Source organism: Branchiostoma lanceolatum, chromosome 13 (genome assembly GCF_035083965.1).
Source record: "Branchiostoma lanceolatum isolate klBraLanc5 chromosome 13, klBraLanc5.hap2, whole genome shotgun sequence".
NCBI classification, from domain to species: Eukaryota; Metazoa; Chordata; class Leptocardii; order Amphioxiformes; family Branchiostomatidae; genus Branchiostoma; species Branchiostoma lanceolatum.
Window position 1 is genome coordinate 15654211 of NC_089734.1, and position 27050 is coordinate 15681260.

The window sequence follows — 27050 nt, forward strand, 5'->3', positions numbered from 1 at the left end:
TTACAGCTGGAAAGTGCATTTTTTGGGGTGTAGCTAAGTGCGGTTTGCAATTGCTATAAAAAGAGATTGTATGTAGTGAAAATGTTGGCGATTTTTCTACATGATCTAGGGTAAATGTTCTCAACATAGAATGAATAACATTGGCACATTTCCTATAGCTTCGTTACGATCGCGCCCATGTAAAACACGTATCATAACATGAAAGCCTATGGGGCGAAAAAAAATTATGAATGAGACCTTAATGCACTCCTGTATAGTAGTATCTACAGATTATCTAAACTATACATACCTGGGGTACTAGAGATTACTAAATTATAAATCCACTGCATGCTTTTCAAAGTGGCGGATTTATGTAACCCAGCGGATTAAAGTTAATGGAGGTTAGGCCACAGCAAGTAATTTTTATGGATGACATCAGCGCGCTCATTAATTTTCGTCTGATTTCGAAATAAAAAACAAAAAATTTCATTGCCCTCCGACGGTGGTCAACATGCCAAAAATTGGCAAATATGTCTACAAGGACATGTTTACATTAAATCAAGGAGGTTTTATATTATATATGAAACCTCATTGGTTGAATACAGGAATAAAAGACCTGTTGGTCATGATATCATATTTCGTCGCCTCAAGTCTTGTTTAACAAGAGTTATGATCTCAAAATTTGAAAACATAGGAATCTTTTTTTTTTTTGGCCCGCCTTGTTTTTTTTTCGCCCTATCTCATTAATTTTGGAGTCTGCGGGGGATGTCATCCATAAAATTTACTTGCTGTGGCCTTATATATGAAACAAGTTTTACTTTGCCGCTACACTGTTAATCCAACATGTATACATACCTTCATCACGGTGTATGTTTTATATGTTAGTATCCAGTTATCTGATTGAAATACAGCACTTGAAGTTGACGTCGGCTGGCTTTGAATGATCAGACACTGAGTCCCTACTAGTTGGATCTCCCCTGTCCGCTCGCCATGTCTCAACTAGCGTGGAAGCAACAGTTGACAAACGTGCACAAAATCTTTGAAGAAAATGGCGCAAGTTCATTTCAAGTCGACGCCCGACGACTTTGCCCTACGGCTGAACGACTTGAGTCGATTTAAGGTTTACACACGCATTTCCAAGCACACTCGGGGTATACTTGGAAACGCGTTTGTAAACGAAACGCCTAAGTCACCTTTGGCTCTGGAGACTACTCTCCAAGCAGAGCACGGGTTCCGGCAGGTTTTGTGTTTTTAGGCGTTTTTGTCGGGCTTTCTACTTTGTCATTTTTTTTGTCTCGCCAACCTAACGAGAAAAAAAAGACAAAGTAGAAAGCCCGACAAAAACGCCTAAAAACACGTCAAAAACCTGCCGGAACCCATGCTCTGCTTCGAGAGTACTGGGGACGACTCATTTCAGACTCGGGGCCCTGCCGGAGCGCTAGATTCAAGTTCTTTACCGTCAGGGAAAACGTCTCCAAAATCGACTCCGAAAACTTGTCTGTAAAGCGTGCCATTGTAGTTAGCGAGGAATTCGAAGTGTTTATTGTGTCTGCCCAAGGAGGTTCTTGAATCTTGATCTTCCTTAATCTACTTATAAACGGAGTTTCACACTTTAACACACATTTAAAAAACACATATAACGATACGTACGTTACCACAACGAGACTTTTGAACATCACAAGATTTTATAAAGACTTCAAGCTAGGACACAAGATATGTGTCTAGTCGACGGATTTTTTTTCTAACCCAGCTTCCCTCAGCATCGAAACAGGTGTGGCCGGTTAGCTCAGTTGGTTAGAGCGTCGTGCTAATAACGCGAATGTCGCGGGTTCGATCCCCGTACTGGCCAATATGTACGTTCAAAAGTACCTTTTTATACTACAATAAACCAATACATATGTAGTACCATCAAGCTTATTTCAACCCCTTTGGTACCACTTTTCAAAGTCTTAGCCAGTTTAGCAATTGATCCAAGTACCACATATTGAAAAGTAACAGGGTCTATTTTTCGGGGCTCAAGAAAAGAGTAGCCTGACGAATCGCGCTCCTAGTGTCCAGCCGGTTTCCGAATTCCGTAACCGCCTAACCTCCGGCTGAGAGCTTGTGTAAATACAGGCTAAAGAAAAGAGTAGCCCCCACCAGGCCTTTCTAGCCTCTACCAGGCCCCGTGGATGGTTGGAAAAAAAAGTAGAAACTGGCCAAATAGAGAGAATAGTATGCTATGAGGGAGTAGGCTACGGAGAGATGGTCCAATATACCATGTGCATGCACGGGTCCAATATACCATGCACGGGTCGCACTGTAACTTCTATAGCGGACTAACTCCTCTGGCATGTTATCCCTCTATTTGGCCAATTTCTACGATTTTTCCAGCGACTTGAGGAGCCTGGTAGAGCAAGGCCAGGCCTTTCTACGGGGTACAGATCGTAGAACTCAACAAAAAGGGGAATAATTGGGCAGGAGAGTCAGTCCACGGGAAGGTTCACGCTCTGACCATGAGTGCCCCTGGCCAATGAAACCCTCTGGTGGCCAAACTCCCCTGGCATGGCAAAACTATTCTCCCTACAGACAACATAGTTAGTTTTCTTAGAGACTAACTCAAGAGGCCGATTGTCAATTATTTACCTTTTTTGACCGATTTCTGCAGCTTTTTTTGGGGGGGGGGGCTCTAGCGTACGAAAGACCAAAACGACAAGGAAAAGGGCTTCTTCAGGCCATGGAATGCTTCAGCCATGCATGCATCAAGTAACCATCGTAAAAGATCCTCAAGCAGATGTAGAAATGCAAAAATCATATCATTTCTTAAGCTATCAGTTGCCTGATGTTACGTAATCTCCAAGCAGATGTAAGGATTTGGCTCATTCGCAGTGTTCTTGTAGCCTCTACCAGGCCCCACGGATCGTGGGAAAATATTACAAATTGGCCAAATAGAGTGAATTGTATGCAGGGAGGCTACAGAGAGAGGGTCCAATCTGCAATCCTAGGCCTTCAAGTGAAACCCTGGCAAATATTCTCCCTATAGGCGGCGTAGTTAGTCGACTAGTCTGGTAGAGACTAGTGTTCTTGTAACATTTAGCACTCGTCTCTTATCCAGTATTACACTTTTTAACGTTAGGATGCGAGTCTTTAAAGTGCACTACAAGAAAAGAGTACTAAATGTTGCAAAAACGGATGTAATAGCCTCGATAGATCGAATCCCGGGAAGGGTATCCTTGTCGGAGCTGCACCGTCTTTCGGAAGAGACTGAAATAATACAACCTGGTGAAAATAGCAAGCGCTCTGGGCCTTTTTTTGGCCTAACGATACACTTTTGCTGATGACTTCTTTTTGTACTGGGTCGTTTGTGCAGCCAGTCTGTAGCCATACCGGGCCAAATGGTTACGGGCTGGTTGCAAAAAAGGGCCCTGTATATTATTAAAAAGAAGTCAACTACAAAAGCGTATTATAAGCCCTAAAGGCCCAGAGAGCCTGCCATGGAGGCTATGTAAAACACTAAAAAAGAGCCGAATCCTTACATCTGCTTGGATTAGGTATAACGCACACCCATATAACATTGTCACGGTGACTCCGTAAAATCCAAGGGCAGGGAGCGATTACCGTGCACTGACGTCACACAATGGTGGCCACAATAGAGCGCGTGTGGATGATATACTGTTACAGTATGAATGGCCGCCCGTATATTCAGCTAGGACAGAATACCTTTGTATCACATTGACATTGACATTTCGCTGTGCACTTGTAGTCGTTTTCCTAATCTCAAAGCAGATGTTAGAGTGGAAAATCGTAACGTCTTTTGAATAGACCGAATCTGTGTAGACCCTCCCACCTCCTCCGTCAAAACGTAGAAATGCAAATATTTGATGAACGTAACATGCAGTCATCCTCTCATTGGTTGAACCTAAAATTGACATCCTATCATTGGCTGAACTGATCATTGTGATGGACAGTCAGTCAGTATCGGTCAATGTGCAGAGCTTCTCTCATACCCACCAACCCCAACATCTGCTTTGAAATTATTGTTTTCCCGCCCTTTCTTGGTGATGACGCAACATTGACGCAAAATATGGACGAAGCCTCTACCAGGCTGAGATGACCCTAGAAAGCCTTTTATTTTTGATACAACATTTTCATTTCGACATCTGCTTGAAGGTTAGACTTCGCGACCAAGCAGATGTTGGGGTTGAAAATCGCACAGTTTTCTGGCCGTCAAGTAAGCCGCTTTAGCGACTGTCCAAAATAACAACTTTGCGATCTTCACTTCCCACATCTGCTTGAAGAATATTTACGGCCGCCCCCGTGCGGATAACCCCTGAACCCCACAAAACAAGTAACCTACAGGTCAATGACCTCAACCCCTCAACCGTGAGATATGTGACGTCAGCATCCAATGGAAAGGTCAACGTACTCAAATGACGCAGACTGTTTGGAAGAAATCAGCTGAGATAATGTGTTTTAACCTTTGGGTGTTTCGTGGAAAGTGCGTTAGTTAATAAAAGTGTAAATACAAAGGGGGTGAAATAACAAAGTCACTGTTCAAATAAACAAAGGTCCAAACAAAGAAACAAACAAACAAACAGACAAACAAAAACAAACGATTGATAAGAGAGCGCACACATCCACCCCACCTAGTCTACAGTTCACTTAACAGCATATTTGACTTAGCCTTTTTTTATATATGCTGCTTTCTAAATTCTAATTGTATATAACAATGCTGAACAGTTTTGCGTGGATCTTGCAACAGGATATTATTATTATTATTATTATGAGAACTGATACACAATCAGAAAACAGCACAGACATCATAATGCATATGCAAACAAAAGCTGTCTACCATTCAAAAATCACGGTCAAAGCATGTCCAGAACGCGAAATATCAAAACTGGAAGTTCCTCTGCAGTGCCGCAGAAAGCCGCTAGAAGGCCCACAATATCGAACTTGACCTTTGTTTTCCCGACACCTACCCTCATACCAAATATCAAAAGGATCCACCCACAGCTTCTGGAGTTCAAAACAGACTGACACACAGACAAACAACACCCAAAACATATCATTGTTGGCAACGGAGGTATTCAATCGATATTCCGTGATGATGACTTTACTTGCGAGCTCAGAAGAGCGCATGTCGGAAGCCTTATGCAAGAATGCAGTCTTCCACGGGTACTCCCTTTGCAGAATGGACCAAAAACACCCCTAAAACAATACATGGAGATGACAAATCAATCGATATGTGTCCATCGATTCATATTCACAGGCTTTTCGTGACGTTATGATGTTTATGATTTTAATCCCCCGGCGGCCATGTTGGTGTAACGTTACAGACAACAACACGTTGGCGTGTATAACAGAGATACAATGTACTCCAACATGGCGCATATAACATCGTATGAAACGCCTGTTTTAATAACTGTTATTTCAAATAGTAAACTTTGACTGTTTTTTGTTCCTCTCTTTTCCGAGAAGCAAACAAGTAATCTCATTGAACTGGCCTACCCACGCTTGCTGGCTATCGAGTTACTACCGTATTGTCCAAGCAGAGGTGGGGTGGGATATCGTTGCCTTCTTCTGACATGCCCCGCTGTCTGCGTGGGGTCAGAAAAACGTTTAAAATGATCTCTACATCCAACATCTGCTTGAAGGGTAGAGTTCACACCCCTCTTGGTCTAGCTACCCAACAGCGAAAACCTCAGCCCCCGGAAACCTACATTCTTGACCACAAAGCCAAGTTCAAGAGACCCTTTGGATAAAAAAATTATTACAAAGTCCTGGGTCAAGATTCGGGTCCAACTTTTTTCACAAAATGTACCAAAAGTTCTTTATTCAAGGCCTAAATGAATGTGAGTCCAGAAACTCTTAGTTTAGCAACCACACAAACAAATAAACAGATCAACAAGAAAGCAAAATAAACAGATAAACAAGTAAATAAATAATCTCCGATATTGAATATCCTTCTGATACGATTGGCAATCAAAGTTCATCACGTGACCTGAGCCAATTGATTGACAACTGGCAAACATTCACCAACCACATCGAAAAGAAGAAAAAAATCATTTAAACTCCATTTATCTGAAAATGACGAGTGCTTGTTTTCTGCGTCAGGACGTTTGTACTACCGGTAGAAACTTTTATTTTGGTAAACACGTAAACAAACTAACAGTTAGACAAGCAAGCAAATAAACAACCAAATAAATAATATCCGATAAAAGCATATGAGATCCTCCTCTGAGGAAATGATACGATTGGTAATCAAAATACATCACGTGACCTGAGCCAATTGATTGACAACTGTCAAATATTCACTAACGACATCGAAAAAAAAATCACTTAAACACCATCTTTCCATGTATCTGAAAAGTGATTGTTTTCTGCGTGAGGACGTTTGTACTAGTCTACTTGATGAATGAGAGAGGCTGGCCAGGTCTGTGAGTGAAGGGAGTCCAGAAACGTTTAGTTTCGCAAACACGTAAACAAATAAACAGACAAGTAAACAAAATGAAATAAACAACCAAATAAATAATATCCGATAAAAGCATATGAGATCCTCCTCTGAGGAAACGATACGATTGGTAATCAAAGTACACCACGTGACCTGAGCCAATTGATTGACAACTGTCAAATACTCACTAACGACATCGAAAAAAAATCACTAAAACTCCATCTTTACATGTATCTGAAAAGTGATTGTTTTCTGCGTGAGGACGCTTGTACTAGTCTACTTGATGAATGGGAGAGGTTGGATAGGTCTGTAGTTTTGGCGGGACGGAAGCACCGGCCTGTCACGTGAAGATAGCTGACCACGTGGCCGGCTTTCAGCCATTCAACTATTCCTGGTATTTTGCGTGGATTTTATTTGAAGGCGGTTGGTCTGACACTGCACTCACTCCGTCAGCTCGAGTCCCAGCTACACTTCACAACATAACTTCTGGGTCCCGCCGTTCCCTTTTCTCTTCAAGTGTAGTTCTCACAACTACACAGGCTTTCCAACAGTCTCACTCCAGCTCGCACACCACCGGTTCTTCTTCTACCGCCTTTATTTTTTTGAGAACGCCTTCGGAGCTCTACATTAACTCGTGAGAACACGCTGGTTCGAATCCTGTTGTAGTAGCGCCAAGCAAGCAGTACACAACATGGCCACGAAGTTATACTTTGGCAACCTGAGCCCAGATATCACTCTGGACATGCTCAAAAACCTGCTGCTCGAGTATGATGTGCCTATCGTGCCCGACACCGTGCAACTGAAGAACCACTTCGCCTTCGTGGAGGTTCAGGACAACGCCAGCGCCGAGGAGACCATCCGCAAGCTCCACGGTGGGTGCTCGGGGGAGGGCGCTCCTGGCCCCGTACGGGTTCGCAACCTCAACCGACCTTTCCCTGCACCCCCTCCAGGAGTCAGCGAAGGTCGCTTGAAGTTGCAAACCTACCTAGACACTCTTAAGAATTGTCCCCAGGATAAAATTCTAGACGGGAGATATTTCAGGATCTTCTCTCGGACATTTTGAACATCTCCTTCTGAAGAAGTAAAGAAAAACGCACACGCCAAGCTCTAACAACATACACTAGATACGGTCAAGCCCAGTTGGCTTCCAGCTCCCAACAGGAAACATTACAGCCATATTTAAAGTTTAAACACTCAGTTTATTTTCCTAGGCTCTTCAGAAAATTGCTAAGAAGGGTTTAGGCTTGAGAATCGAGGTTAGAAATGGCGAGATTTGTCGGTACATCCTCTTCAGGGAGAGCCAGAAACATGGCGGCCCTGGCGACCTACATTTCGCCCCGGCTTGCTCGGAGAGCTTCGGACCTGGTTTTGTCTTCTTCTAACCAAGACGACAGCCGTATTTTCTTCACAAACAAAGCTAGAAATCAACCCTAGTGTTCATTTTGGTTTATGTGTTTTTGTCGTCCATTTTCATTTTTGAGGGAAAAGAACGCTCGGTTCGAAAATTGTTCGAAAGCAAGATGGCAGCTGGAGGTCCGGACGCCGCTCTGGCCGTGCCCGGCCCCGTGGTGCCCTGTCCGCCCGTCCTGCTCGCCGGGCCCCGCCCGCCGTTCCCGATGTTTCACCCTCCACCATTCCACCCCAATTTTCCCGTCCAGTTCCCACAACAGGCAGGGTTTCCCTGCCATGGTTTCCCCGGTAACACTTCCACTCTCCTTTCCTGTTTGTTGTTGAAAAATCGACGTTTTCAAAAAATGGTCATTTTCGAACGGATAAATTTTCGAACACAAAACCGACGCCTCGTGGTGAAAGGTCCGAACTTTACCACACCAACGTGTGACCTCTTGTCAACCTTTCTCGGCTTTCTTTTATAAAGTTATCAATATATTTATTCCAAGTTAGGGTAGATAGTTTTAACATGTTTGTGGGAAAATATAGAAGAGTTTTTGAGCTCGAAACTTGAAAGAATCGCTCAGTTCTCTCTGTTTTAGATAAAGCTAACTGATAGGGAAATTGAGTTCTTTGATGTCACCGAAAATGCAGGTTTATTTTTTTTCAGTGTAATCATACAGAATTACCAGTTTTTTTTTCTAGACAGTTGAAGTTTGTTGTCTGAACAGACAGTTAACGATCAAGTTGGGGTTTGAGTGCTGAGAAAACCACAGGAAATCTCTGTCTCAATCTTTGATGTTATGGTGGCACGCCATTTCAGTATACTGATATCCCCAAATACAGACACAACCACAACCCAAACCAGTCTGTTTTCACAGAGATATCTTATCAGAAAGATTTCAAAATCACACAAGAGTGGATCCACTTATTCATAACAGAAAGTTGTACTGAAATATCATTTTGGTACTTGTGTAAAAAGTTGGGTTGAAAAGTTACACTGAATTGTAAGTTGACAAATGTACTGAAAAAATTGCACTGAATTTGTTACAACTTTGTAGTGTTCTAAAAATATTTATTAAGAACTTAAGCCTTTCTTGAAGTTTATCATAGAAAGGTAGTAAGATTCAATATAAGAAAAATCAGAACAGGTCAGTGCAAGAAACGCCAGTCGCTAATATCTAGCGAGAATCTATTCTGTTTTTCTTTGACTATATGATAAATATTTGGTATGCTAACACAAGCAAGAGTGGTAAGATTTTCTGAGATTTTTTTCTGTGCCCGATTTTTTAAGATTGGAGAACAAAAACTTCTCAAAACTTCAAGTTCTCTGTATACAGGAGTTTCAGTTATTCAGAAAATTGATGCTTCTGTGATTCAGATGTAGAAATATAAAATACATATCCAAAATAGGGTATTTCTGAATTTTTCTCTAAATATCATGTCTACTATTTGTATAACTATAACTTGTATAAGATTTTAGTTTGAATAACAATTTTACAAACTAAGCATAACCAAGTTTTCTTTACTATGTTTTCAAACTACAAAGTGACGAACAGGTGTTTCTTTTTGTGAAGTCTAAATAATTACGTAAAATGATTGAAAATGGTTCAAATCAAAGTGATACACGTGGTAATGTTTTTGTATAGTATATCACAACTATTTTTTTTAGACTAATTCAGTTGTAACTGGTGTTTTAAGACATATTCTAAAGCTAGGTATGCAGATACGCATACTCTACTCCATACTCTAAACGTATACAAACAGGACTACAGTATTTTGTGTCACATACTTGTGGGCCACTTGCTTTTAGATAATACAAATCAACAATACCACTATAGTATAGAAGGACATTTTAAACATTCATGCGTTTTCTTGGAAGTTTTGTGTATTTAGTATGTAGGGTTCGAAATACCCTGCCACAGTTAGCATAAGATTGTGGCCTGAATTTGCAGAAAAAAATAAACGAACGGAATAACATATTGTAGGAAGCAGAAAGTACATTGTATTTGGAGCCCTGATTTTCAGAAACAAGAAGTTACAAATAACATATAGTAGCATAGTCCAATCTTGTGAAAATTGAGTCGTAGGAAAACAACCTACATTGTACAGTTGCAACCAAAAATAAACAGAAATATATGGCCCAGATACAACTACAAGTATGTATTATGTATCATACTTTTGTTGTTGAAAGCATAATTTCTTAATCCAGTGAAAGAACAAACGTATTAATTGTTTTTTTCAGTCCCAAGTAAAATTGCTCTGTTCAATAAAAAAGATGATGCCGCCCTTTCTCATGTGACATTTGTGAAACAATCCACAAACTTGCGATTTTACGAAGATCTGAAATTGTGAGACACGCTCTTACAAAGTAAGAATTCTCAGGTGGATGTTTAAGATCCTTACCTGTGTGACTAGTGTATGTGACTTCTATATACAATAGTACATGTAGTTTTCAAAGTGTGGAGCTCAACCACCTATTCGTACAGGTTTTTCTCTCTTGACTTGAAATGACCAATTTCTTGACTGTGTTCCTCTTCTAGGCTACAACTTCCACGGGTCTGTGATCACTGTAGAGCACTCAGTCCAGCGCAATCGTGGCAGGTATGTGTCCAGTACACGTTTCTACACGTTATTTTGGTACAAACAACGTAACTCTACTTTCCAGTTGTTGCGTTGTATTGAATCCTGTTCACTTTTATTCATACACATCTGAATCTTACCAGATTTTAGCTAGATAGCAGTTGATTTTTATGCTGTTCATGGTATCTCAAAGAAAAGATTGTACCTTGTCAGTACTTGTATTATAAGTTGTAAGCTGAACAAAGGTTGTATCCTTTTTATTTTTTTACCTGCCATGATAGGACAGTTTGGTAAAAACAGGTGGAAAATTTGCAGTGTATTCAGTGATTCGCACCTGTAATATTATGTGTGAATATTCTTGCTTATCCTGGACAAAAAGTGTGAATGTTGCCAGTTTAGCCATCAATGATGACCATTTGTATGGACCCACTAGACAGCTACAGTGATCTTTTCAGTATTATTTATCTTCTCTTTGGGTTAAAATCACAGCTTTGTGATTTTATTTCTCACCACAAAATATGAGACCTGGGAAGCGAAGTGTAGAACTAGAAACGCTGTTGTTACTTCAGACTTGTGTTGTGTGAAGTAGAATTGTCTTTCTCCCATAGCTGAGAAAATTGCAGGACTGTCCTCCATTTTCAATCCCAGAAAATACAGGGTAATTGTGGCCACATGGTCTGGCCACTACCCTAAGGGTCAAATGGGGAGGGCGGGTATCCTTTTGAAACGTCTATCGACGGACAACGTTTTAAGATTTTCCTCAGTTTTTCCCTACTGCATCAAAACTTGGAATACACGGTCAGGACAGGATGGTGTAGGGGTGTTTTTCCGGTCTGGAAATGCAGTTGGGGCTACCATATGGTCAGTTGACACCAGATCAGGCCATACAGGGGTCACGACACAGTAGACGGATTGTTAAAATTCAGATATTCAAACAGCTGAATTGCTTTCCAGTCTCTGGCTTTCCCCTTACCCTGTAACCAGTTTGGTATTTCGGAGCCCACAACACTAGCTGTTGTGCTATGTTTTCTTGTGGTGTGTTGTAGAGACCATAACAGGAAGATTTTGTAGAGAACATTCTATGCTCTGGTGGTAGTAGGTGAAAGGTCGGGTTGTCTGCTGTCACCACATGACCTGTAGGAAAAAATATAGTGTGGCCATCTGTACTGTTGTGCCCGAAATGCAAGACTTTCTCTTCGCCTTCTGTCAGATTTTTCCTTCACGATTTTCTGTAAAAAATCTAGAGGCAAGTGTTGCTAAAGGTATTAGATATTTGGATAGATATGGTTTGATTAAACTATACCCAAAGCAGTTGAAAATTTGGTCCGAATTTATAGAAAAGTGATCTTTCTAGGATGTAGTTTTCTGAATGTTTTCATTTCAGGAAAGAGTAGTCTTCAGTTTGAAACTGTTTTGGTATGGTTTTCAACTGTACTGTAGAAGCTTGTAGCAAGTGTAACTGCCCACTCACTTTTCAGCCATTTCAGACTAGGTGAAACAGTATCTGTCACCCCAACATGGTCGAGCACTCCATGGCTGACCTCTAACACTCCTATCTAACATTAGAATCTGCTGAAATTCACAAGTGGTGAGTGAGTGGCTTTAGCGGGAGCAAATGTCCAAGCCTGTCCTAAAATGTCCAATGTTTCACTAGCCAGTGCAGTCATTTTTTGTTGTAGTGCTTTTATAATACAAGTCTTAGTTAGTATAGTGTTCTTCTTTGTTGTGTTGTGAAAAAAGACTGGCTGTTCAACTGCTATCTAACTTCTAAGATTAGAATTTGCTGAAATTCGAAAGTGTTGTGTGGCTTTAGCGGGAGCAAATGTCCAAGCCTGTCCTAAAATGTCCAAGGTTTCGCTAACCAACGCAGAAAAACTGGTCATTTTTTGTTGTAGTTCTTTTATATTACAAGTATCAGTGTTCTTCTTTGTGTCGTGAAAAAAGACTGGCTGTTCAACTTCTATCTAAGATAAGAATTTGCTGAAATTCGAAAGTGTTGAGTGGCTTTAGCGGGAGCAAATGTCCAAGCTTGTCCTAAAATGTCCAAGGTTTTGCTAGCCAGCACAAGAAAACTCTTCATTTTTTGTTGTAGTTCTTCTATATCGCAAGTAAATTAGTGTTCTTTGTGTTGTGAAAAACGACTGGCTGTTCAACTGCTATCTAAGATTAGAATTAGCTGAAATTCAAAAGTGTTGGGGGGCGGGAGCAAATGTCCAAGCCTGTCCTGAAATGTCCCAGGATTCGCTTACCAAGGCAGGAAAACTGGTCATTTTTTGCTGTAGTGCTATTATTAGTGTTCTTCTTTGTGTTGTGAAAAAAGACTGGCTGTTCAACTGCTATCTAACATTAGAATTTACTGAAATTCACAAGTGGTGAGTGGCTTAAGAAATAGCAAATGTCAAAGCCTGTCCTGAAATGTCGGATTCACAAGCCACCACAGGAAAACTGGTCATTTTTTGTTGTTTCAGTTCCTTTCTATTACAAGTATTAGTCTTCTTCTTGTGTTCTGACAAAAAGACGACAAACCCTGAAGAATTTTGACTTATTTGGAGATTATTCCATAAGAATATTTGTGGAAAAATCTCGGTATTTCTATAAAAATGATTTGTATGAATATTGGTAGAAAATCCAAACTGCTAAGCTTCGAACTAGATGCAAATGTCGCTAGTGTGAAACCTTTTTCATTCACTCTCTGTTTGCACATTCAAACTGCAAACTACTGAACTGACCACATGTCCAAGGGATAAAATTTGAATGGTGGGAATAGAAAAGTGTGAAAAATATTATCCTCCCAATGGTAGATGTAACAACACAACTATTACAAGCACCGAGGCTAATCCAATTCACACCTGCTACAACCCATGCTTTTCTGAACTGTGGTATTCCCAGGAAACAATAGAATCTATTGTCCATAGGGTTCAGCAAAGGCCAGCTGACCATACAAAGGGTGGTGTGGTCACTATTATGGCATTACTGCCCATTCACGCCAGCTCTCAGATGAAAAAGGAAGAAAAATGACCAAAGTCAAAGAAATTATGAAAGCTTTGCCTCAGCCATAGATACTCCTGTTTTAGACGAATTTTTAGAATTTTTGTATACAACCTTTTGTTGAGTTCTTTGAAGATGTCATTGGTCAAGTTTATATCATTTTTTAAATGTTTTAGACAGAGGATAATCTTGTAAAATATAGATTTTAGGAAATAATCTTTAGGAGAGCTTTTTGTAGGTTGTGTAACATTTCTGTGACCATACTATGGTAGTGCATGTTTGTACTGTCTTGGAAGATACTGAGATGCTTCCTACTTTTATCTTCAAGATGGTGATGAAAAACGTCTTGCTTCCTGTAGTGACGTCTCGAGAAAACAAGAAGAAAGCAAATAGGACAGAGGCCTCTTTGCATGAAGCAAATATGACCTACTTGCGGAGACTCTTTCCATGCTAATTTTCTTCATTTTCTATGCCAAGTAGCCTATGGCTCCAAGCTGGCCTGTGGTCTTGCACTTGGGATTCTATCTGGGTTTGAACAAAAACAGAAGTCAAGGTTTTCTCAGGACAAGGGAAAGGGTAAAGCGTTGTTTTTGGGATCATAAATCTTTGACTCACTAGTGGGGTGGCCAGCCTTTGTTGTGTGACAGCTTTCAGAAATGGCCGCCCGTTTTCTTGCTGGGATAAAAAGTGGGTCAGGTGGGGAGGGGGGCGTCTGCCTTCTCACAGACTTCCACAGTTTTTTTGGTGGCGCTTTGAAGGCTAAGCTGTAGTGGAAAGCTTCAGCAATGCCTGCCTGTTGCTGCCTAAGCGCAGAGACTTGTAGGGATCAGTTTGCTGGCTGCCAGCACCTGTCACGGAGAGTGTCCTTGTTTTCGGGTTGTGAGGTGAATGCCCCGATAGCGGACAAGGTCATACTTGAGCAGCCACGGAAGTTGCCAAGGTTTCGCCCAAACCCGAGCCCCAATCTCTGTCTCGGAAACACCTGTGCGAGGGTTTTCTCCTGAAATCAGCTAATTTCTCCACCAAAATACACGCTTGTTTGGTTGCTTATCTCACAAATTTATCTGATGTTGGCACAAAATGAAGTCATGTCTAGTCTATGTGTAAATATGTTGCTGCTGAACTGGCTATCTGTACAAAAAATAAGAAAACAACAGCTGTTTCATGAACATAAAGTCCTTGCAGCTAGACCACACGACAAATGCCGATGATGAAAATAAAGAGATGTACAAAAGATGATGTCTTTGATATTAGAACGGGTTCATCAGATGTTATGAGTCAGAAGAATGGAACTTTCTACGAAACAATGCGATCAGGAAACCGGCCTCTTCCTGAGTTGTCTATGAATTGAAGGACCACATTAGATGTACTGCCAAGCAAATGGTATGTGTTTTTAAAAAGCTACCACGTAAGGAACTCACTTTATATAGATTGGCTCAAGTCCTTGGCAATTGGTCAAAACCCGTACATTGTTCTGGGGTTTTTCTTGGGCGTGTTCCCAGGTCTTATCACTGTACAACATAGATGGAATCATGGATAATTTTAAACTAGTTCAACTAAGTTGACATTTGGGGACAGTTTTGTTTTCTTGTCCAGGCAGTTAGTAGAGAAAATCTTGCAGACCTTGCAAATTCATTTTGCAAAGTCATCTCTTTAAAATTTTAACTTTCAGTGTTTCCATAAGGACTGGACACTTTTTGTTTGAGGGGTTCTTGTGAACTGTTTAGCCACATTGAATCTAGTTTCTTGTGTCCATATTCAAGATCAGAATTTTGACAATTCTAAAAATAACCCCAAAAGTGACGTGTACCAAAGAGAGGTTCCGGTTTGGCGTAAGCCTTGCACCAACACCGGCTTTTCTTTATCCAGGAAACCGGTCTGGACATTTCTGGAAATTGTTTCTGGCCTGGCTCCAGAGTATCATGCTAGAAAACAGTATAGAAATTGTGGATAACACAGATTTTTGCATGGAAGGATGTACATAATCACGTGATGACATTTCGGTGAATGTCTGTCACCTTCCTCAGGACAAGACAATTCAATATTGTGTTAGAACCGTTGCGAACGGTTGCGAACATGGACATTTTGAAGATTGAAGTTTCTCTATAAATCATTGGGCACTGTTTGACCAGGTCTCATTTTGCACAGAGTTTTATCATGGTACAATACTTCTGAATCCCATTTTTACTAAGAAAACTTGAGAAAGGATAAGACATGAAAAGAAGGTAAAGCCAAGACGTGGTAGGTTCAAGACGCAACTTCATCAGGTGGGGACTGGTATGCACAGGTAACAGTGTCCAGTCCTTGAGACCTCTTTGATAACTGACATTCTGGTTTTAAGTTACATCCAAACAGGCGTCCACAAAGGCAACTTAGATGTTTGTGTCCGGTTGTTGCATACCTGAATAATAGGCAGTCTTTGACCCTTGACACCCGGGCAAGGACGTGTGAGAAAAACATGCGGTCTTCGCCCCACCCCCCTCCCCCAAGTTCACTTTGTAACGAAACATGGGATTTAGAGTGTTGTCTCTAGTTAAATAGGTTTATCCCTTTCAGACACTTGAGCCTTACCTTTTTACCAGCAAGCAAATGACAAAGAATGAAAGGTTTTAACTTGTACCTGACCTTGGGTATCTGTTTAGGGAGAGGAAACCCGAACCCAGGTCATTGACTTTGGCCTTGTTTAGAATATACTATAATGTCACTGCGAGAAACCGCTGTAAAACAACTGCACTTAAAACACCTGTTCGTGTGCGTTTCAGTATACACAGGTGCAGCCAGGTGAAAATAAGACGTCCTCGGACGAGACAGGAAATGAGTTAGGTTCATAACACCTGGTCTGTTGTCATTTAGGAAACTACCATGACTAGTCTGTGTGTATAAAGATGCATTACTGGTACATAAGTTTTTTTTGAAAACACAACACGCTGATGATTTGTTGTAAGGAATTATCTGTTGGGAGACAAAATCCAGTCAAACCTGTACAAGTGACCACCTCTACATAAGGGCCACCTGGCCATTGATATACAGTTAAACCTGCACTAGTGACCACCTCTACATAAGGGCCACCTGGCCATTGATATACAGTTAAACCTGCACTAGTGACCACCTCTACATACATGTAAGGGCCACCTGGCTTTGAAAACACAGCATGCTGATTATTTGTTGTAAGGAACTATCTTTTGGAAAACAAAATCCAGTCAAACCTGTACTAGTGCCCACCTCTACATAAGGGCCACCTGGCCATTGATATACAGTCAAACCTGCACTAGTGACCACCTCTACATAAGGGCCACCTGGTCAATGTGACCATTTTGTGGTAGTCCCTAAGATAATTTTCCCCATTGACACAAGCATTAAGAATCCTGTCTGTAGTGACCACCTGTCCGCATAGACCAGATTGTGTTAGCCCCCTAAGTGGTCTTCTTGGGCAGTTTTGACCGTACAACGTATCCTAGAGGTATGAATTTGAACCGGAGAAACTGAAAAGACATACGGTTAAATCTGTAATTACGTAAGAGTAGGAAGAGAACAAATGTCATTGTAGGTTAGTGCCCCCCTCCCCCCTGATATGTAACTGTTCTATGTTCCAGTAAATACACATGCACATTTGTACAGTGCGAGGAATAGAACTAAAAATTCAGACTCTTTGCACCATTGCACATTGTTTCAAAGGTTTAGCATTCTATTTTTAATACCTGATGGTTCTTGTTGAATGATAACAAAAGATGTAGACAATAATGACATTTGGAATGCATTGAAAGGCTTCATATTTGCTAGCATGTTTGCCACTGTTGGACGTATTTGCAATTTGGAGGGATAGTAAAATGTTTTCACAAATCTTTTGGTTCTAGCTTGCCTTGTATTTGTAACCATGTGTATCTTGAAAATCGTGGACAAACCAGGTAAAATTGACATTGGAAAGGTGGTCTAGTGGCTAGGGTTGTTGACTTAGAATCTAAAGGTTCTTGGTTTGAATACCTGGCAGACCCCAACGTTGTGCCGTTAGGAAAGGCACTTTATACATTTCTTTCCTCACTTAACTCAGGTGAAAATGTGTACCTAGCTACGCTTAGGGATGTCCTCTAACAGTGTAACACTCACTCACTCAGTCCTCTTCTGAGCCAGGTGGCGCATGAGGCTTTAGGAAGTCCCTCCATCTTGACCGGTCTGCCGCAATACTGCGAGCCTCGTTCAGGGAGAAGCCTCAAGATTCTCTTAACCTGTCTCTCCACACTGCGTCTCCACGTCTCCCTAGGTCTTCCTCTCGATCTTTTACCCTGCGGTGACCATCTCAACGCGACTCTTGGTAGGCTATTATGTGGCATACGGCAAATATGGCCTAGCCATCTCCATCTGCGTACTTCAATTTCCTTGTCAACTGGGATGAGGCCCGTTATTTTGTGTAGGCTTTTGTTTGATATGGTGTTTGGCCAGAATATTCTCAGAATCCTGCCGAAGCACTTATTTTGTCCTCTAAGATGGGACATAAAGCTGGGGGCCCCTTGTTTGAGGAGAGCCACACCTCGAGGGAAAAAAGAGTAAGGGTCCATCCCTGTGTGAGTGGACCAAACCCAGGGCTGTCTCCAGCTTTGAATTTTTTTTCGTTCCTCTCATTGTTTGAGAGGCAATGTTTTGATATTCGTTGTTAAATCTGTCATTTTAAGCCTACAAGTTCCCATTTTGGGGACGGACAGGGTGACATTTTTTTCCGTCCCGAGGAGAAAATTTTGGAGGGACGGGTCCTGGAGACTTGACAGCACTGATCAAACCTTACAGTCCAGTCCTACACAGCTTGTACTTACTGTACAAAACCGGTGTGTCATGCCTTAGGGCGGTTTCCCGGTTATGCAAAACAAACAAACATAAAGAAATCCAGCCGTGACTGTATTGCAGTTGTATATGTCTGTGCCCAATATTACTTTACACAATGGTGACATGGCAATGAAAACGAAACCACATAATATAGTTTCATCTTTGCAGCTTCCTTCTCTCTTGCCACAGCAAAGCTTTTTTGCCATGCGAGATGCCATATTAAGTAGATAATTGAGGGAAAATAGCCATTGATTGGTAAGTTGACAGTTCAGGGTAAGATAAATTTAGGCCTTTTCTAGTTTTAGCTGGACAGTTGAAACTGAGACTTTATTTGTGTGCTTGTATCTAACCTTGCAAAGACTGACATTGATGCCTGAGAACTTGCTTACAGTTAATGTCAAGAGGTAAAAGTCAAGGATAACCGATGACATTGATGTCCAAAACCCGAAGCTATTTTGGTCAGATTTCTATTAAAACCTTATATTAGACTTAGTGGGAGTGGTATGGCCTTCTTGGGTTCTGCCATATCTTCCCAGTGTTGCTATGGAGAGAGCTTTGTGGCTTTTTTTGAGGACAATTGATTCTGAAAGCTATTTAGATTTTGTCGTTCACCAGTTAGATGTCTAGATGAGAAGTTCTACAGAAGACAGTGTTCTGATATTGCATTTTGTGGTAATAACAAGTAAGATACTTTATTTTGTCCCTGAGAAATTATTATACACGTCAGGGCTCGAAATTTATTTTTTGGAAATAGGTGCACTGGCGCACCCAACCAAAAAAATTAGGTGCACAGAAAAAAAATTGCCTGCACCACATAAGATAAAGTTGAATGTCAACAAAACATAAGTTTGACGCTACTGCCTCTCTTAGAACTTCAATCTGTAATTATATCTAGATTTCAAATTTCAACCAAGCAATACATCAAATAAGATACAACAAAAGGTTATATTGCTTTTTCTGATACTTACAAGAATATTCTGTATGCTAGTGTACAAGGGAACCTTTACCCTTATATATATAATAGAGTACAAAAATACCTAGGTGCACTGGTTCACCCACAGTCAAAAATTAGGTGCATAGCTCTAATTTTGGGTGCACAAAGGTGCACATGCAACTGGTATTATGAGGCCTGACAAGTAACATATTTTATTTTGTCCCTTATTATTTTACATGTGCATGTACATCTGCAATTCCCAATGTTGCGAAAACATGTTTGTGCTTGTTCTGTCACAACTCAGCATGTTAAACTCAGCATGTTAAAGGTTAGAGTCATTGTAGATTTGTGTGATATGGTAGTTAACATGTGTAACTTGTTTTCTTCGGGAATTGTTACCTGTCTATTTGGTGAACACTCCTATTTTCTCGCAGTTCTTACATTTAGCAAGCTAACCTAGAAATACTTTATCCATCTCAGAATTAGTATTTTTTCTGTAGTTACTATTTGTCCAAAACTGCTACCAGAAAGAAAACCAGAATTTTGCAAATATGTTTGGTATAGGGGTCTGAACAGTTTTGAAACACATTTTATCTATAATTAGAACTTTTGGAAGATGTCTATTTCAAACAGTCTTCTTATGAATCTCGTTCCTCTCTCCTAACTGTTCTGGAGGATACAAAAGAACTCCCTTGCTGGTTGCAAAGTTCTACTTTGAATTTAAAACATCAAAACTATAAGATTTGATACTGCTATGTAAACAACATCTTAATAAATCGAAAACAAAAACCACCCCCCAACACCATCATTCCAAACAAGTGTAGCAAATTCATCGACAAGTCAATGTCGGCTACCTAACCCGAAGAAGAGATCTTTCTGGAAGTTGCTATTTAAAGCTGACTTTGCTATATTATCATATGAAGGACCTTTTACTAGACAAAACCTGTCTTAAGAATTTGTCTTGATCAGATATGGCTGTCTAGTTCATATCATCTTGTGTACCATTGTGGGTGGTTTGAGAAGTTTAGTCTGTTTGAAGACCCTGGTTTCTGAGCGTCCCAAGTAGACCACATTCCTAAGGAAACAGGACAAAACAGGAAGTAAGCAAGACCGCAATGTCTGCGTCTTAAGTCAGGACAGGTATGTAAGGGTTCGTGTGTCTTATCAGAGCCCTGTATCACTACATGGTGCCCACACATACATTGTACAATCTTACCTATAATCTGTTACATGTTGGGACTAAGCATTCCATTGTAGTTCACGTTTCAAGAGTATAGACTTGTCTGGTTTGTAAAGAATTGAATGTTTGGTTTGAAATAATTTTGTGGTCCAAAATTTGCTTGAAAAACTAGACTTGTTCTTCTGAATCATATGTTGGATCTCTACGTGAAATAAGTCAAGACTCTTTGTTTTCTACTACTGGAAATTGTATTATTTTGTTGAAACGTTTTCTGCGATGTGTCAGGACGTAGTGTTATAAGATTGGTGTGATTATATATAGCTGTTACCGCTCACACAATGGTTTGTAAACATCACTTCCGGGTTCCCTAAACGTTACGTGGCGGACGGGACGACTGCCTAGCAGGGGTTACTCGAGTTCAGGTTTAGGTATTACTAGTACGTTGACGTGTCCACGGACGTAAACGCATTCGGGGTTGCCTGGAGCTAAAATGTATCGACTTGCCAAGTCAGTTTGTTTCGTGAAAGTATGATATTAAACGTGGATGTGTTGAAACTAACTTCTACCCTGTCCACGAGGATAGTTCAATTCTAGCGCGTAGATCAGCTGATTCTACGTAAGCACCATTCCCCGAACGTGCCACGGCTTGTTCAATACCTTTTGTCTCCCCTGAACTTGACCGAGTGCCCATTTAAACGAGGTCAAAGCTATAAGCTAGAATTACAGGCCCTCCCTTTTCTCTGGGGTCATGGAGCATTAACAGTGTGGCAATGGTTTGTTCTTTATCTGAGGCCTTTATGCGGCCTGTAATACTTCGCACGATTTCCCCACACATAAACTGTTACCGTGAGCGAAGGCTTTGCCGTAACCTGAAGAAAAATGAGGCCTACCCTTCATTGAGTTTTCACTGCGATACAAATCACTCGCAAAGTGGGTATTAAGGAACAGATCCGGGCTATTATCTACTTAAGCATTCTGTGCGGGTTCACGGTTGCACGTACTGTATATATACACACACACTCACATGTCCTGCAGTTCTCACGGCCCCCGTTAGAGGGCCAGAGACCATGCCGGTGAGATCCCGATCGGAGTCTTGTCGGGGAAAACTTCGTTAACATGTATTGGAGATTGTCTGGACTTTCCTTTGGTGTTTCATAGACATAACAAAGCTACCCCGGGAGGGAGTGAACTTGCAAAAATGTACACATGCACAGCTGAATAATTTAGGTTTAGGAGGTTTATCTTATTGGCACAAAGCCAGGTGGCAGTACTGCACTTATGCTGGCAGCCAGATGTAAACTGCGTGCCCGTATTGGTCATGTTTTTCCAAACATAGCAACAGACTTTACAGTATTTGGACAGTTTCACTACGTTGTAGACAGCTTGGAGTATTTGCTAAAGTGGTCATGGCCTGCGTTTTTCTCAATATCATTCACGCTCGTAATATTTTACACAACAATAAATGCAGAGGTCATAGTTTAAAGAGCAACGTTGTGAGAGGCCAAGCTGATAATAGCAAGTGATCAGCTGTCAATGTGGGAGGGCGGGGCCTCTCGTCCTATTGTTTCCACTTCGAAACTTGCCGAATCACCGCAACTACGGTTTGCGCAATCGTGGACTGTCGAGCTGCGAACACGTGGAAACTTGCACACGTGTTGCGGATCCGGAAAAGACAGTTACTGTCTTTGAATGAAAATTGGGTATTTGAAAATAGTGGGGTCATATCCAAGTACAGGCTTGCATGAATAATCCCTGGGCACAACTCCAAATTCTCTTTGGCTGAACTTGCTGCAAAAACCTTTTCTGTGTGTTTTGGTTTTGCGTCGCAAAATTTCATGGAGAAACTAGCGGATTGTTTGTAACCCGGCCGCCGTATTTCTCTTGTTGCTGCGTTGTTAAATGTAAGGAAGCACCTGTGAAAGGAAACAGTTGGAGGAAGGAAGATTTTGAGCTGTGACTGCTTGCAGCCAACTCAACTATCAAGTGGTATGTCTCGTGCTAGGTAAGTTTTATCGTGTTCTGGCACTTCTAAGTTGCACGTGCTCGCGCTTTCGAAGTTTGAAGTTCGCGCCCTGGCAACGGTTGCTACCCGTTCCCAGAGAATCTCGGGTAGAAGTTTTTTGCGTAAATGTGTGTGTTATATCGGAGTTTGTCTCCTCTTATACTTTACATGCAAGCCTTGTTTATGTCGTGGTAACATTCCGGAATCCCCATGAAGCTATATCTTGTATTAGTAGCGCGCGTTTTTGCTTGCGCTCCGTGGCGACTGCGTAAGACTTTATTCCCAGAGTAGACCAAGGGAAAGGCTTGAGGCTTCATATGTTTTTGTATATTGATTTTCCTCAGTGCTGTAATGTCAGCTGGTAATGACCTTGACTTGTGTATGCATGCTGAATCGAAAATGAAGGGTTGGAGTGTCCAATCGCTGGACTGCCATGACCAATCACAACAAAGCACAATGATGTGGAAAGAGATCGCATTTGGCGGGAGTCTTGAACTTGGGACTCTGCAACAGTCCCTGCTAGGATTTCTCGCATATGGCAGTGCCTAGTGGTAAAAGAACAACCCTACTGGAGCCCCGTAATTGAGCTTGTCGCAGACAACAATGTCAGACAGGGTGAAATTAAAATCTGGCTTGTTTGTATCAGCGCCGACGTAGGCGGAACTAGTGAAATGTCGCCCTGTGAAAATATTTACTGTCGGTAGGGTGGGGGGGACGTTGCTGAACCAAACAATGGCTCCTCAGACACTGAGCAAGCAATCTTTGTAGAGTTGAAACAGGCACGACTGTGTAGATAGATAGTCGGATGTTTCTCTGCCATTAGATGTAAATGAGGGATTAAAGTGGGCTAGATTATATAAAGATAAATACGATTGAAGTATTCTTGCCTTTGTTTTGGAATAACATTCTTTCTTGACACAATCAAAATTCAAAAACACTATTTTTTTAGAGTCAAACCAACTTTTTTTTCTGTGATGGATACATTTTTTGCACCTGACATCTGCATCTAAACTCCTAGTCCAGAGCAAGGGTATGAAGGGGGAGGGGGGCGTAGATAGGTGATATAGCTGTAAAAATCGTTGATATTAGCGACGTTGGCAACAGACAGTTCACAGACTGTCGCTGTGATGTTGCGTCTGCGTTGTAGTAGAAGCCAGAGCGTCTAATCTCCTTGGAGGAAGACTTAGTAGTGTCGTGGTAAGGACAGGTCTCCCCGCTCCAGACAGCACGTGTGCGCGCGCTGCTCGAGTGTCGGACTACACAGGATGTGCAGGTTCTGTCTAGCCTTGTCGCCTGGAAGGGCAACAGATTGTACCCAGCACCTGGGCAGGGTCTATAAGGCCACACCAATTTAATTTCTTGGTTAACGGAATTTTATTTTCAAAAAAAAAATTTTTAGAAAAAAAAAATCATGAAAATTTTCATGTTTTTTTTTTTCTAAAATTTTTTTTTTTAGATAAAAATCTGTTAACCAAGAAATCAAATTGGTGTGGCCTAATGAAAACCTTGGCACTCCTCCCGACGTTTCCTGCCAAGGAGGCTCTAAGTGTGCCGTGGGGACTTCACATGGACTTGGTTGACATTCCCGACATTGGAACGTCCAAGAAGAATGGCTTGGCTTTGATCTCACTAATACTTGTAATTATAATCCAGACAAGAAAAGCTCTGTCTTATTCTTGCGGATCTGTCTCGAGCAAAAGGAACTTCTAAAGAGTATGGAGGCGTGCCAAGTTGGTTAACCAACAGATGTTTAACGAAGGACGGTGGTATTGTTTTTGCGGAGAACCCTCTGTGATTAGTTAAGTCAGCATCTCGTGATCCAGCTGTAAGGTTTTGTGCCGTATTGTTTTGAATTTAATAATTCCAGGTACTAACATTGGTGGGAAGTCAAGACAATACTGGAAAGATAGCAAATTTGTTTGGTTGTTTAGAAGAAAAAGAACGAAGGTGACTACATACATGTAGTTTCCACGAAATATCATGAACTCTTATACTCGTAGTTATAGGTTTCCTATGGCATTCCCAAAGGTTTTGAAATAGAGAAACTTCAATCATATAGTTATAATATTATGGAAATATGACTTTGAATTTGGCATTTATTGTTGTATTGTGGTTATCCTTCATTTTCGCCTACCTAAAATGTCCCTGTCCTTGAATAGGGTCATGTAACTGCACGGCTTGGCAGAAATAGGTTTGATTTTCAAAACCTTGCCAGAAGATATTCTTGTCAAGTGCGACATCATATATATGTTATGCCATGTGCGTGCCCCCCTCCCACCTTCCATCTTCCTACCACTCATTTAAACAAGTTAATTTTACCCTGACCAAATCAAAGCACCACTTTCGTAGCCATTTTCTTATCAACTATGATGTTAGTGCGTGGTATTATTGATCCGTGTTAGCTGTTCTATTCCAATTATGATAGGAGAAAGCCAAGCTAGATGAAGATATTGTCATGTCACATGCGGTCAAACTGCTGTAAGATGAAAAGAATTTACTTGCACGGCATTAGCTTTGAAGTCCTGTTCATGTTGTACTCTGTAAAATGTCTAAGACCCCGTTCACACTCATTTTTTTCAATCGCGATTAAAGTATAATCGCGATTGTTCGATCCGATCGCGATTGAACGCAAAGAAACTTTTGCGTTCACACTGCTTTTCGCCAAGTGGATTAAAGTACGCCGTGATCCGATCGCGATTGAAGCACGATTGAAGCATGCTATCGGCGATCATGTGGTAAATGTTCTTGTTGTCCTTGTTGTCCTTGTTTTGTTTCTATTTTTCCGCTAGACATTGTCACTTGGTGCGGTAAATGTCCCTCTTTCGGTGACATTTCCCCAGTTTGGCCTGCACCTCCTGTCTCGGGCCCCCAGATTGCGATGAGGATCCTGGTCTATCATCGCGCCACCTGCCACCAGCTGAAGTTACTGACGGAGTTTTATCCTTCTTCTTGGGCATTGTTAACGATGAATATATGTTGTTGTTGTAAGAGAGCGATCTGACGTGCGGATTGGGTTTGTTTTCCCGCGCGATGCGAACTATGACCCCACGTACCCGCATGTATGACCTCCCACCCCCGGAACCAGCCGAAATCTCCGCCGATCGCGATGGAATGAATCGTAGTTGTGTTCACACTCAAAATTTGATAGGATTGGATTGGATCCGAACGCGATTAATCCAATCAAACTACCTCCGGAGGTAGTTACAATCCAATCGCGATTGGATCGTTTTGGATCGTTCCAATCGCGATTGGGAGCGTTCACACTGAAAAAATCAATCGCGATCGGATCGATTCAATCGCGATTATATCTTCAATCGCGATTGAAAAAAATGAGTGTGAACGGGGTCTAAAACTGTACCTATATACTGATATTCATGAAGATCGCTAGTGCATTAGCTTCCTATAAAAAGTGTTGATAAGTTACACTGAATATAGTTATTCCTGCCCGCACATTTTAGTCATGCCAGTGTGAGGTCATCCCATGACCTCATTGCATCACAGGGCAAAGGTCGCTGGTAGCAGCTGTTTGGTTGTATATTCAAATTACGCCAGTGCTGGAACTTCAGTGTACATGTACCAACATGTAACGTCTCTGTATTTTTCTATGAAAACAAACTGATACTTAATACCAGTGATAAATTCATGCTTTTATTTTTAACCTTTAGCACACTGAAGTAGCTGTTTGGCACCCAATTCTCTATTGGTTACAGAGTTAGGCAGCAGGGAGAAGGTTAATGGTTATGGACTATTGTCCAAATGAAAAGCACTAAAAGATTTAATTTTTTTCTGGATTTTATACTCTGTATTCTTGATTATTAATTTGGTTAATGTTTTGTACAAGTAGCATAATCTATAAACATTTTCAACACTGGAAAGAAGCTAATATTCAAATTTTTACTGGGTCGTAGTAAATACCTCAATTATGTTACATTACTGTGGAAAAAATGAGGGAAATAGACTTATACTGCAGACAATCTGGGGGGATCTAAGAGGCCAAATTAGTTTATCGCTCAGAGGAGGACTTTTTTCTTGACCCCAGAATACTTTATTGTGCAGTCGTCTACTGAAGTATCGAATTATACCAATAATCTGTCAGTGAGGGATGAATCCGACGGAGCAACCAGAAATTGCAGCGTTATCTCGCATGGGTGCTGGCTTCTCAGCGATCTTGTGCCACTCTGCAATCGTAGATAAAATTGTTAGGCTGTCATCATTCATAAACGATGGTCGACTTTGTCAGCCGTGCAGAATCGGTTAGCAAGACAGACTGAATCCCCTGTAGGTAAATGTAGCCGTTGAGCACTTCACAAGAAAGCGGCGATTTGTTGGAAGGGAAGTTTGGAAGGGTTAGAAATTCGAACAAACAAGTAGCTCCGAACAAGACGGTGCCTGGGAGAGCGAATAGCTTAAGACAGGACTTATGCGATGATGTCATTGTGGCAGGAGAGTTCCATTTGACGATGTCATTGCTGCGACGTTGTGTCTGGCGCGCCCGACAAATGTTGTCGCTGATAAGAGAACTACCGCTGGTGGCGGACTGGGATTTCAAACTTTCACAATGGCGGCCCAGACGCCCAAATGCCAAAATCATCACAGCTTTTGATATTATCTCTAATTGCCTCGGACGCTTTGGCGGGGTATTTGTGGAATGGTTTATTATCTTTGGTTTTTTATGCGACTTTAATCTTATTGTGGAGCCGTGTTCGGACATGTTGTAATCAAAGGGAGCAACAATTGCTTCCCAATA

General features: G+C 41.3%; 1 protein-coding gene and 1 non-coding gene across 8 annotated transcripts in view; both read left to right on the forward strand.

Moving 5' to 3' along the window:
* The first annotated feature begins 1754 nt into the window (after positions 1 to 1754).
* Positions 1755 to 1828, forward strand: Trnai-aau (transfer RNA isoleucine (anticodon AAU)). Its single transcript has one exon. It is a non-coding gene; the product is annotated as a tRNA-Ile (tRNA).
* A 4979-nt stretch (positions 1829 to 6807) lies between these two features.
* Positions 6808 to 27050, forward strand: part of LOC136447787 (insulin-like growth factor 2 mRNA-binding protein 3) — a 78302-nt gene continuing 58059 nt past the window's right edge. For 5 of the 7 annotated variants that reach the window (XM_066446830.1, XM_066446834.1, XM_066446831.1 and 2 more), the window contains exons 1-2: positions 6808 to 7284; positions 10345 to 10405. In XM_066446830.1, coding sequence (XP_066302927.1) covers positions 7104 to 7284; positions 10345 to 10405 — 242 coding nt within the window. In that variant the 5' untranslated portion in view covers positions 6808 to 7103. Of the gene's footprint in view, positions 7285 to 7917; positions 8111 to 10344; positions 10406 to 21859; positions 22304 to 27050 lie in introns of those variants that run through there. The other 2 variants (XM_066446833.1, XM_066446845.1) reach the window with 2 other exon arrangements.